The sequence below is a fragment of the Anolis sagrei genome, chromosome 2 (assembly GCF_037176765.1).
Source record: "Anolis sagrei isolate rAnoSag1 chromosome 2, rAnoSag1.mat, whole genome shotgun sequence".
Taxonomy (NCBI): Eukaryota; Metazoa; Chordata; class Lepidosauria; order Squamata; family Dactyloidae; genus Anolis; species Anolis sagrei.
In genome coordinates, this window is record NC_090022.1 from 21,871,304 (window position 1) to 21,883,186 (window position 11,883).

The following is an 11,883-nucleotide window of genomic DNA, read 5'->3' on the forward strand; positions in this document are numbered from 1 at the left end:
TCAGGGCTGCCTCACAAAGACAAATTCAATGCCGTATATACATATAGGCAAATAAACAACTACATTGCCATGCTTAATGCTATGAAATAATGGTAGTTTTACAGGGTTTTTAGTTTTCTGATAAAGAGTGCTGGTGGCCTTACCAAACTACAAACTCACGTGATTCAATAGCATTGAGCCATGGCAATTCAAGTGGTGTCAAACTACATTCATTCTACAGCACAGATGCCTCCTCTGCTGTGTAAAGGGACACATGGCCTGTCAAATATCACAGAATGTGCATGCAGAAAGTCAATTTCTGGTTTTCAACAGGTATTTTTTAAAGTTAAACTTTGAGCTGGTTATTGGATTGTTAAAGTTGCTGTGTTGCTTCAGAGTGCCAAATTAACATGTATTTTAAAAGATAAACCAGCTGAAGATGTTTGGAAACTATTTGTGGATTTTTGGGTATAATATGAAATCATTTATGGGCTTAGTTTTTCCTTCTTTCATTTCAGTTTTGGGTAGTGATCAGAATTCTTTAGTTTCAAAGTGTATTGTCCTTCAGGCAGCCCTCCACATTTGCTGTGATTAGAGGCACAGGACTCCTGTGAAATGGAAAACTGAATAAAAATTGTTTTTTTTTTTACCTGAGAGAAAACTTCTCTAGACATTTCCAGGTCTTTTAGTATATCCCTGTGATCAACCTCCACTTTTAGTACATCCCTGTGATCAACCTCCGATAGAATTATATCGGAGGACCAGAAGAGTCCAAGAGAGGTGTTCTCTCCAGAAATGTCTAAACCCTCCAGCAAAACTGGAGGAAGTTGACTGTAGAGTCATACTGGAAGAACTAGAGATTCTTAGAGAACATTTTAAATTAAATCTGTGAATAATCAAATCTGAAAAAGCCAAAAGTGCAAATGTGGAGGGACAACTGTAGTGTGAGCTCTTGTTTCATATTTGAGGGTTGGTAGCGTGTTTTAATCATTATAGCTGCATATCTTCTTTCTGTGAATATGCAAATGTGCAGAGTTCACTGTAGATAAGATTTCCTCTCATTTCCACTCCTCACCTCACTGTCTCTTCTCCTTCCTGCCCACAAAGGAATGATTTCCTGAAAGAGGTGAAGATCATGTCGCGCCTCAAGGACCTCAACATTGTGCGGCTGCTAGGCGTGTGCGTCCGGGACGATCCACTGTGTATGATCACAGAGTACATGGAGAATGGCGACCTCAACCAGTTCCTCAGTGGGCACGAGCTGGAAGACAAGCTGGGAGGCAGCCCCAGTGGGAAACCAACTATCAGGTATTAACCCTGAGTGCTTAAAAGCAAAACACCTATATTCATAGTTGGGGTTGGAATAAATTTCAGCATGTTTTAATGTCGTAATACCTCATAAGACATTTAGGCATGAAATATAATACACCTTCCACTTTCACAGCAGTTAGGAGCACATGACCTCTGCAAAACTGCAAAAAGCATGAATAAAATAATATACTTTTAAAAAAACTTTAGAGCTGGGCTTGATATACTTTTTCCACTTGTTACTTGGCACGTTATATCTGTATTTTGATGGGTATACAACTGGGTTATTAAACCAATTGTTGTGATTTTTTAAAAAATTAATGACTGTTGCTACATAATGATGATGATGATGATGTCATCGTGCATGTGAGTAGATCAATAGATACTGCTCCAGCGGTAAGGTAACGGCGCTCCATGTAGTAATGCTGGCCACATGACCTTGGGGGTGTCTGTGGAGAATGCCGGCTCTTCGGCTTAGAAATGGAGATGAGAACCACACCCCAGAGTCGGACACGACTGGACTTCATGCCAGAGGAAAGCCTTTACCTTTACCTTTAGTCATCGGGTCATTGGTTGGGAGCTCCTCCCCCCAGCACTAACTGACACCCTGGAGCCAGAGTGAAGAAGAGTAGCCAGGAAGATAGAGTTCCACCATGTCTCCTGGGTCATCAGTTGGGAGCCCCTTTCCCTAGCAACAATATAGTAATATATAATACTAATATTTTGCAGTGCTAATATTATAATATAGTGTATACAAATATAATATTGATAATAATACTATAATGTAATACAATATAATACTAATAATACAATATAAGAATTATATATTTTATATTACATGTAATATTACTAATAATATTACAATATAGTGGTATAGTACAATATAATAATATATAATACTAATATCGTGCTGTGCTAATTATATAATATATTGTATACGCATATAATATTGATAATATTATAATGTAATACAATATAATACTAATAATAATACAATGTAATAGTTATATATTTTGTATTACATGTAATATTATTATTAATATTACAGTATAGTGGTATAGTACAATATAGTAACAAATAATACTAATATTGTGCTATGCTAATAATATAAAATATACATATAACTTGTAAGCCACGCTGAGAAAGAAGGGAAGCATATAAATGTCATAAATAAATAAATAAATAAATAATATAAAACTTTATTTATATTCCGCCCAATCTCCCCGAGGTGACTCAGGGCAGATCATTTTACCCATTCTATTTTACCGACACATTTTACTGTTTCTATTTAATAGAGGTCGCTTTTGTTTATTTTATATATCTGGTTTTATATAAACGTGTTATTGATTTTATATGTTGATGTATTGTATTTTATGTCTTGCATGGCACCGTTGTGTGGAGCAGAACAAACAGCTCTGCATCCGTATGCTTGCCCACCATGCCCTGCCTCATGCACAGAGGAAGAACTGTTTAAAGCTACAGACAGTGCAGTCTCTGTTGCCCATTTTTGGTCTAAAACAGTGGTTCTCAACCTGTGGGTCCCCAGGTGTTTTGGCATACAACTCCCAGAAATCCCAGCCAGTTTACCAGCTGTTAGGATTTCTGGGAGTTGAAGGCTAAAACATCTGGGCACCCACAGGTTGAGAAGCACTGGTCTAAAACTATTAAGCTCCTTGTGATCCCTTTGTTTTGTTGGTTTTAAGCTTATTTTATGCAAAGCTTTTGACACGAAATAAATACACTGTGTACTGGGTTGTTATAGGTTTTTCCGGGCTATCTGGCCAAGTTCTAGAGGCATTTTTTCCTGACGTTTTGCCCGCATCTATGGCAAGCATCCTCAGTACACCGTGTACTGTTTTGTAAGCTGCTCTGAGTCCCTATGGCATATTGTGGCAGGGTATAAATAAAGTTTTATTTTTATTATTTATTATCTTGATCCTGGTCATTAACAGAATATATATGTATATGTATATGTATTTGATTAGTTTCGTATGCTAAAGCCAAGCACTGTGCATACAGTAGCTTACTCCATGTCTGTACCTTTCTTTGGTCACAGTGCCTTTAGAGATTGTTCTGGACATGCCTCATTCTCTCTCATTCTCTCTCTCCTTACTACTCAGCTATCCAACCTTGATCCATGTGGGAGCCCAGATAGCCTCAGGGATGGCTTTCCTTGCCTCCCTCAACTTTGTGCACCGGGACCTGGCTACACGAAACTGCCTGGTGGGCGAAGGATTCACCATCAAGATTGCAGACTTTGGCATGAGCCGGAACCTCTATGCTGGGGACTATTATCGTATCCAAGGCCGGGCTGTGCTTCCTATACGCTGGATGGCTTGGGAGTGTATTCTCATGGTGAGAGATTGGAGCTGCAAATATTATCAGAGCAGGGGTGGTCCTGCTGGTACTCAGCAAAAAATCCCCCAGTGAAAAACTGGGGGATTTTCTAGCTCCCATTTCTCCAATCTCAGTGATTAGAAATCTCAATAGTCGACTGTTTTATGCTCGCATTCAAGAATGAAATATTCTACAGGTTTTTTTCTCCGAGCTGTGGGAGAAAGATGAACATTTTTCTACATTTTTCACTTTGTATGCACACATTCTGAATTGTTAAAGAAAAATATTGTGCACATAGATATATGCATTTTAGTGAAATTTTATGAAAATACAGTAATGTGGTTTTGTGCAAACAATGCTTTTTTCACACAGCAATGTAGCTGGAAAATTAGTTTTAGGTGGCTAATCGCAAAATGTTTTTGTATGAAAATTGTATTTTGCACCAAAATACTTTCCACAACTCTGGACTTTAGAGTCATTATCTAACATTCAATCAAAGCACCCTTGACAGATGGCAATCCAGCCTCTGTATAAAAGCCACCAAGAAGGAGCTTTCATCAGTTTGAACTCTAGATAGAAGAACAGTTTTCAATGATTCTGTCTCATGAATGCTTATGTCATAGTCAGCTGTGTATTACTGCCTAAGCTGTAATGAACTGGCATTCTCTTTAACTGATGAAGTGGCTGGCAGCCCACAGATGCTTATGACATATTAAGTTTAGTCATAATAAAAACTCATCCAAAAATCAGCAATGAAACTGACGTCTTAGGAAACTGGATTGTGTTACTTTTCTTATGAATTACATCATAAGAATGATGTGGTCTCTTATTCAAGACATTTAAGAGGCATGGCAGAAATAATATATCAAAAGGTTTTGCTTTGTGGATGACACCTTGGTGGAGCTCTGAGTCTCTTCAGGGAAATAGGGTGGAATATAAATTTATTATTATTATTATTATTATTATTATTATTATTATTATTATTACTATTATTAGAAACACAAGATGAGTCCACAGCAGACACTCTGTTGGCTCTTGTATTGGATCACACGTCGGACACTTCCCAAGTATTATCGGTGAATAATGCGTGCAGATCCCAGTAAAGTGGCCTTTTGCAACTGACAGATGGTAATCTTGTCAGCACCGATTGTGTTTAAGTGCAGGCCACGGTCTTTAGGCACTGCACCCAGTGTGCCGATCACCACTGGGATCACCTTGACTGGCTTGTGCCAGAGTCTTTGCAGTTCGATCTTTAAATCCTCATATCGTGTCAGCTTTTCCAGTTGTTTCTCTTCAATCCTGTTGTCACCTGGGATGGCAACATCAACAATCCATACTTGTTTTTTTAACATGACTGTGAGGTCAGGAGTATTATGCTCCAAAACTCTGTCAGTCTGAATTCGGAAGTCCCAGAGTAGCTTGACGTGTTCATTTTCTGTAACTTTTTCAGGCTTGTGATCCCACCATGTCTTTGTCACAGGCAGATGGTATTTGTGGCACAGGCTCCAATGAATCATCTGAGCAATGGTGTTATGCCTCTGCTTGTAGTTTTTTATTATTATAATTATATTACTTTTGCTCATTTTATTTTCACCCCCTTTTCCATTTCTCCTCAGGGTAAGTTCACTACTGCCAGTGACGTCTGGGCCTTTGGAGTCACGCTCTGGGAGGTGTTGATGCTTTGCCAAGAACAGCCATACAGCCAGCTGACAGATGAAGCCGTCATTGAGAATGCAGGCGAATTCTTCCGGCATCAGGGCAAGCAGGTAACTATGGAGAGGCCAGCCCAAAAAGCCTGTAAATATTTAAGGGCTTGTGTGCCTCTGAGGTTGTGATGGTATGCAAGACTTTTTTGTCATCCATATATCCAATCATATATGGAGAAATAGAAAATGGTAGGGTTAATTTTTCAGAGCTTGAGACCTTTCATTTGGAATGTAGCCTGCTGGGGGTTGTCAGTTGATCTCCTCTTCTTGGGTACCTGCCAGAGATGGCCATGGAAACAGCCTGTGAACAAGATTGGTTCTGGCCCTTAAAAGGTCATGAAACTGTGACTTTGGGGCTGCATTGGGTTTATGGTTTGCACCTTGTGTTGATTTGATTGTAGGAATGCTGCTAAGAGAGTGGAGGGACTGCAGATTTACCAGTGGTCTCTCTCAACAGTACAAGCAGCTTTTTGAAATTTACAAAAGGTACCCCCCTGCAAAGTGTGTTGCTAGTGTTGTTGTTGTGTGCCCTCAAGCCATTGTTGATATATGGCGATTTTAACCTACCAAGGTTTTGTTCAGAAGGGGTTTGCCATGGCCTTCCATGGTTGAGAGAGTTTGACTGATCTAGCATCACCCAGTGGTTTTCAGTGATGGAGCAAGAATTTGAACTCTGGTTTTCAGAGTCATAGCCCAACATTCAAACCACTACACCATACTGAATTTCAAAAGAAAGAAATCCTTTTCCCTAAATAGCTCTCATCACAACAAACTCTTTTATCAAAGAATTAGTAGGTTCGCAAAACAAGTTCCTGTTACCTTTCTGTGTGAGTGGTTGGGGGATTAGAGTTCTGGTCTAAACTGCTCAAACATGCTGCACTGGCTCTTGTGCATTTTTTTGTGTGTGTCAGAAGCGACTTGAGAAATTGCAAGTCACTTCTGGTGTGAGAGAATTGGTCATCTGCAAGGACTTTGTCCAGGGGATACCCTGATGTTTTTCTATCCTGTGGGAGAATTTTTTCACAGCTGTAGCTGACAGATGGGAGCTTACCTTATCTTGTGGATTTGAACCACTGGCCTTTGGGTCAGCAGTTCAGCCAGCACAAGGGGTTAACCCATTGCATCATTGCAACTCCTGGTTATTGTAGTGTGTGTGTGTGTGTGTGTGTGTGTGGTGTACTGTTGAGAGAGACCACTGGTAAATCTGCAGTCCCTCCACTCTCTTAGCAGCATTCCTACAATCAAATCAACACAAGGTGCAAACCATAAACCCAATGCACACACACACACACACACACATACATACAGGGCCGTAGCCAGAAAATTTTTTTTGGGAGGGGTTGAAATTTCCGGGGCGGGGGGGGGGGGTTTGAAAATTTCACGGGGGGTGTTGAAACCTGCCTCCTAGCTCACGCTGAAGCAAAGAGCACAGCAGGGGGCAAAGCAGCCTTCAATAGCCTGCAGCTCCGCCCCTGTCAACCACCTCCACCAAGTCTGGCCTCCTTAATGAGCGCATTCAACACACACACACCCAACTTGGTTGCTTCACTACATCGGCTATTGCTGCAAGTAATGACAGTGTGAATAAATTGTCAATATTTGCTTGAGATAGTTTACAGTTCTGGAGGGACTCTTAATTTTTTGCATCTCATAGCATGGGAATTTGGTTAACCAGTTAAAATTCATGGTTAACCAGGTTTTTTAAAAAAATCTGAAACATTTCAGGGGGGGGGGGGTTGAACCCCTAACCCCCCCCCCTCCTCGCTACAGGCCTGTATATATGTGTGTGTGTGTATATATATTTATATACACACACACACGTACACACATACACCAAGTTGATTGTCACAGTAGTCAAAAAAGTCTGTCAGCTTCTCTCCCTTACCTTGTGTGCCTTTCCGTCTGCCTCTAGGTCTATCTCTCCCGTCCTCCTGCCTGTCCCTTGGCTGTCTACGAGGTGATGCTGAGATGCTGGACCCGAGAGTCCAAGGACCGCCCACCTTTCCAATACTTGCACCGTTTCCTGGCTGAGGATGCCCTCAATATGGTGTGAACCAGCTTGGCACTGGACAGCAGCGACTACCTTAAGGAGCCAGACGATGACACAGAGACTCCTGGGAGCAGCATGTGGCAGGGTGGTGGGCGTAGTGCTCTGGAACTTACTCTACTGCAGTCCTGATGGGGGCATCGCCACATCCTCATGCTCGCCTGATGTCCTCACATCATCCTCCGCCTATCCCCAGTTTCTACTCACTCCATTTCATTTATTAGACTTTCCTTGGCCTGTTCAACTCCTTCGATCTCACGATCCAATCCAACACCTTGTTTTTTCTCCATTTTCCTGTTTGTATCTCAACCAGCAAACATACTTATTTTTATTGTGTGTCTTTGTCTAAACTAGTTCTGTCCAATCTTCGTGAAAAATTGTGTTCAACACTCAATTCATTAATGCACACACTATTCTCTGCATTCTTTATGTATTCTAATTTTGCAACACATCTAATTTTTCAATCCATCTCTTCTCTTTGGTTTCCCAAAGGATGAGTTGAGCCTTATTTAAGGGAACAGGGATGTCGTTGGCGATATGAAATCCTGGGAGCTCATCCCTTATTGGTTTGGAAAGCGGAATATCCAGCCAATAACGTATTTCTGATTAATTCATCACAAGCCTATTGGATATGTGCTACTTTGTGACTGATACAACACAATGGCTAAGTCTTTGAACTTGAAAGACTTCCGTTCAGCTCCTCAGTCCTTCCTTAGCAATTCGGAGGTATTAATACTTACCTACTTCACAGGACAGAAAGAGAGATCTGAAGCACTTTGAACAATCTGAATAGTTTTTTTAAAAAATGAATAGTTTTGCAGGCTTTGTGTTGTCATTTTGCCAAGGCAAATGGTGCAATGTCCTGATTCTGAATGGAGTTATTTTCTCCTGCTGTTGTTGTAAGTCCTGTGATACTTCCTTTGGCACTTCAGAACCGGAGGCTGTACTACTATGAGACAGTCCCCATCTTTAGCAGGGCATGAAACATGTGGATGAGATGAGAGATCCAGAGTTAGGAGAAGGAAGGGAAACTGAGGAATGTTTAGCCTTCCTCACCTGCTAAACCGTGAATGACTTGAATGTCCACAAAGAAAAACCTACTGAATTCATCTCGCTTGCCCTGTCTCTCTCTCTTTGCTCATTTCTTTCCATTTCCCTGGTCACCATCAGGGCAATCCTGAGTAAATCAACTTTACTGAGCTGAGTATATTTACTCACGGGGGAATATGTATAGGATTGCAACTTGAGGGTTGGATTAATGTTCTAATGCAGATACTTTTTCACACAGCAGTAGGTTGCAAGACTTGAAAATAGGATAAACCTGGAAGCACTTCAGTCTGCAATGGCAAGACTGCAGTTCTGCTCTAGTTGTAGATGGAATGAGCAATGGTCATCAGCTGAATTCCTTTTCATATCTCAGTGCCTTAGGCCTGGATCACATTAACTTTTTCTCTCACACAATTTTTAACTTTTCAGAACAATGCATTTTTTCTCTTTTTCTTCTTCTACCTCTACTATTTCCCCAATGAAAAGTCCTCTCTTAATGCTCTTTCCACCTGAGAAACTGGTACTAAAAATAATGGTGGTGGAAAGATTCCTAGAGTCTTTAAACATCTCCATATTGGGGACTGCATTTCTGCCTTTAGACTTCACTTACAACTGGACTAACACTGGCTAAATAGAATATAACCCTCGGGTTCATAAACACTGGGATTCACTGAGCACTGGATGCTTGGAGAGGCTGGAAGACGTAGTTTCAAAGGTACTTCACAAGCCCACTGGGGGCTGGGAGAACCTGTACTTGCTGCTCTTGAGAGGCAAGGGGATACCTCTTGATTTTACCCACTTTGACATGTTGGAGAGGCACCGATCCAGGCTGGTGAGATTTGACATGGCACAGAATGGACTTCAGGCTGGAAATGGTCACAGTCTAATCTTAAGAATGAAATTTAATATCCGATATACCAAGGGGCCAGCTTTCCAGTCTGGCTCCCCAATGTGCCACAGGCCTGTCCTGCCTGAAAACCTGTCCACCTTCTTTGTAACTTCATTTCATGTCTTTCTGCTTGGCTTTTGGCCATGATTCTGTGCTGTGGGCACTCTTTTATTGAGCTTCCTTGTTGCACTTCTTGTGGTCCTGCCAGAAGCTGCTGTTGCTGCCCCTGTTTGATGGGCCCATTTGCTCTGTCACAGAACCTTCAATTCTTGGAGTTCTTGGATTTGACAAGCTTGAGCACCCACAAGCACTGGATGATTACTGGGATGTATTGTCGAAGGCTTTCATGACTGGAATCACTGGGTTGTTGTAATTTTTTTTGGGCTGTATGGCCATGTTCCAGAAGCATTCTTTCCTGATGTTTCACATGCATCTGTGGCAAGCATCCTCATTGGTTGTGAGGATGCCTGCCATAGGTGTAGGTGAAACGTCAGGAGAGAATGCTTCTGGGACATGGCCATACAGCCCAAAAAACTTACTACAGACCAAATTGCTTTGATGGTAATTTTCAGCTTGGAAGCACCTCATCCCTCTTTTGTTATTTGTGCTTCAGGGGTATTATTTACACTTTATTATACAACTCCAGTTTTTTTGGATGTCTCAAACACACGCTGGTGAAATCTCAGCCAGAGCGGTGGTGGATGTGGGGTCCATGTGTTGGTTTTGTAGAGTGGCAAGGCCCAGCCCAGCAGCGCAGCCCAATAGCTTAGGTGGAGGACGGGTTTGTCTGGGTCCTTGAGTAGTCAGTCTGCAGTTGCAGGACCCTGTCTGCTCCTCACCCACCAATGTCACAATGGCATCCTGTCAGCCAAAACCACACACACACAAGCGTGATGTCTGGCTTCTCCTCCTCCTCCATCTCCTTTGGCTGCTGTGGCTGCTCCTTTTTCTTCTTCTCTGGCTGTGGCTCCTCTCTCGACCTGATTGTAGATATTGTACTGTACAAAGTGGCAGGGAAAGGAGGCACTTTCCCAAAGCAAATAGTGGGAGTTGGGGAAATTGATCTAAGTTTTGTGTTTTGCTTGCCTACTGTTTCATTGTGTCCCAGAGAAGGGTCTCCAAAATCAGCATTGTGCTCACAGCAGTGAGATCTGTGCACATACATACACAAGCTTCTGCTATTACCTATGCTTCTAGCAGATTATGAATGCAATAACCTTTCCTAATGTCAATTCCTCTGTTTGGTGAGAAGAACCAGACAGATATACTTTCCACCTCCCACCCTATAAGTTTTGTTTGGTTTCATAAATGAAACAAAACAAAGGGAGGAAAGGTGCGGTGTGACTGAAAGCTGTCTGTATCTTCAGACATCTATTAAAATGTAAATTTTGTTTAAGTTTAATAGCTCTAGGCAGCAGTTTGGGTGGTTGATTCTCAAATTATGTGCTCAAAATGTTCCAAATGATTAGAGCTAGCTATGCTTTGTATTTCAGCTTTTGGCGGGTACACCTGACTTGAAAATAATAATAAGAAAGCATTAATGACAATTCTGCCTATGTTGTACACCATTTTATGAAAAGTTTTGTCAAGCTGTCCAAGACAATAGCTTTGATCCTCTTCCATATTTACTTGGGTTCCATGAGAGAGCTTACATAGGGTTGCCACTACAATAATGACAAACTTTGGGTTAATTGAGAAATCTAATGTTTTGAATGTTTTGAACTGTGTGAAAATACTCATAACAAGATGTATATTTCTCCTTGAAGACGTTTCCATGGCACACAATGCCCAATGTCACATCTCTGTTTCAGTGACTGTTCTCTCCTCTTCGCTGACCCCGTTGGGTACCTTCTTTTGTGTGTGTGTTTCTCTGGGGCTACTTGTAGCTGTTTGTTTGTATTGTGCACCAGGATGTGTATATATTTGAAGAGCAGAAAAAAGATAGACAGATTTTTTTACACTAATATATAGATGTTTGGGGTTTTTTAGTCCTTTCCATTTATGTGGTGAAATAAAGCTTTGCATTTTGTACAGTACTTTCGTTTTTAGTTGTTCTTTGAATTTTGGCAAAAGAGGAAATAAAGAGCTAACCAGGGGCAGCCCCTTTGTAGCCTGGCTTTAGCACATCTGGTAAATCATCAGCAATGATAAGATCTACCAACCGAAAGTTTGCCAGTTTGAAGCTCGATTTGGTGTGAGTACTTGACTGTCAGCCCAGCTCACTGTTTACCTAAGCAATTCAGAAACAGCTTAGAGCTGTAAGTAGAGAAAAAGCAGGGGAGGTATTTTACGACACCATAAAACAATCAGAAAACGCCCAGTGACCAAAAGGAAGGAGGAAGTTCTGATGGCTCTTCGTCATAGAGGATGGAGTGACAACACCCCCCTGTGGCCGGATTCGACCACAACCTCCAAAGTGCCAAAAAACTGGACGTTGACAAAACATACCTCCATTCTTTTCTGTCTGTCTCTGTCCTGCCTGTCCAAAAATGGCATTGCATGTTTACTGTGTATGTGTACTGTTATCCGCCATGAGTCCCCTTGGGGAGATAGGGCAGAATATAAATAGT

At 41.4% G+C, this 11,883-nt stretch overlaps 1 protein-coding gene across 2 annotated transcripts in view; it reads left to right on the forward strand.

The window, feature by feature from the left end:
- The window catches only part of DDR1 (discoidin domain receptor tyrosine kinase 1), a 79,988-nt gene extending 68,639 nt beyond the window's left edge, over positions 1-11,349 (forward strand). For both annotated transcript variants that reach the window (XM_060759392.2, XM_060759393.2), the window contains 4 exons: positions 1,087-1,287; positions 3,408-3,642; positions 5,241-5,390; positions 7,243-11,349. In XM_060759392.2, the coding sequence (XP_060615375.2) occupies positions 1,087-1,287; positions 3,408-3,642; positions 5,241-5,390; positions 7,243-7,383 (727 nt within the window). In that variant the 3' untranslated portion in view covers positions 7,384-11,349. The remainder of the gene's footprint in view (positions 1-1,086; positions 1,288-3,407; positions 3,643-5,240; positions 5,391-7,242) is intronic.
- The last annotated feature ends 534 nt before the right edge of the window (positions 11,350-11,883 follow it).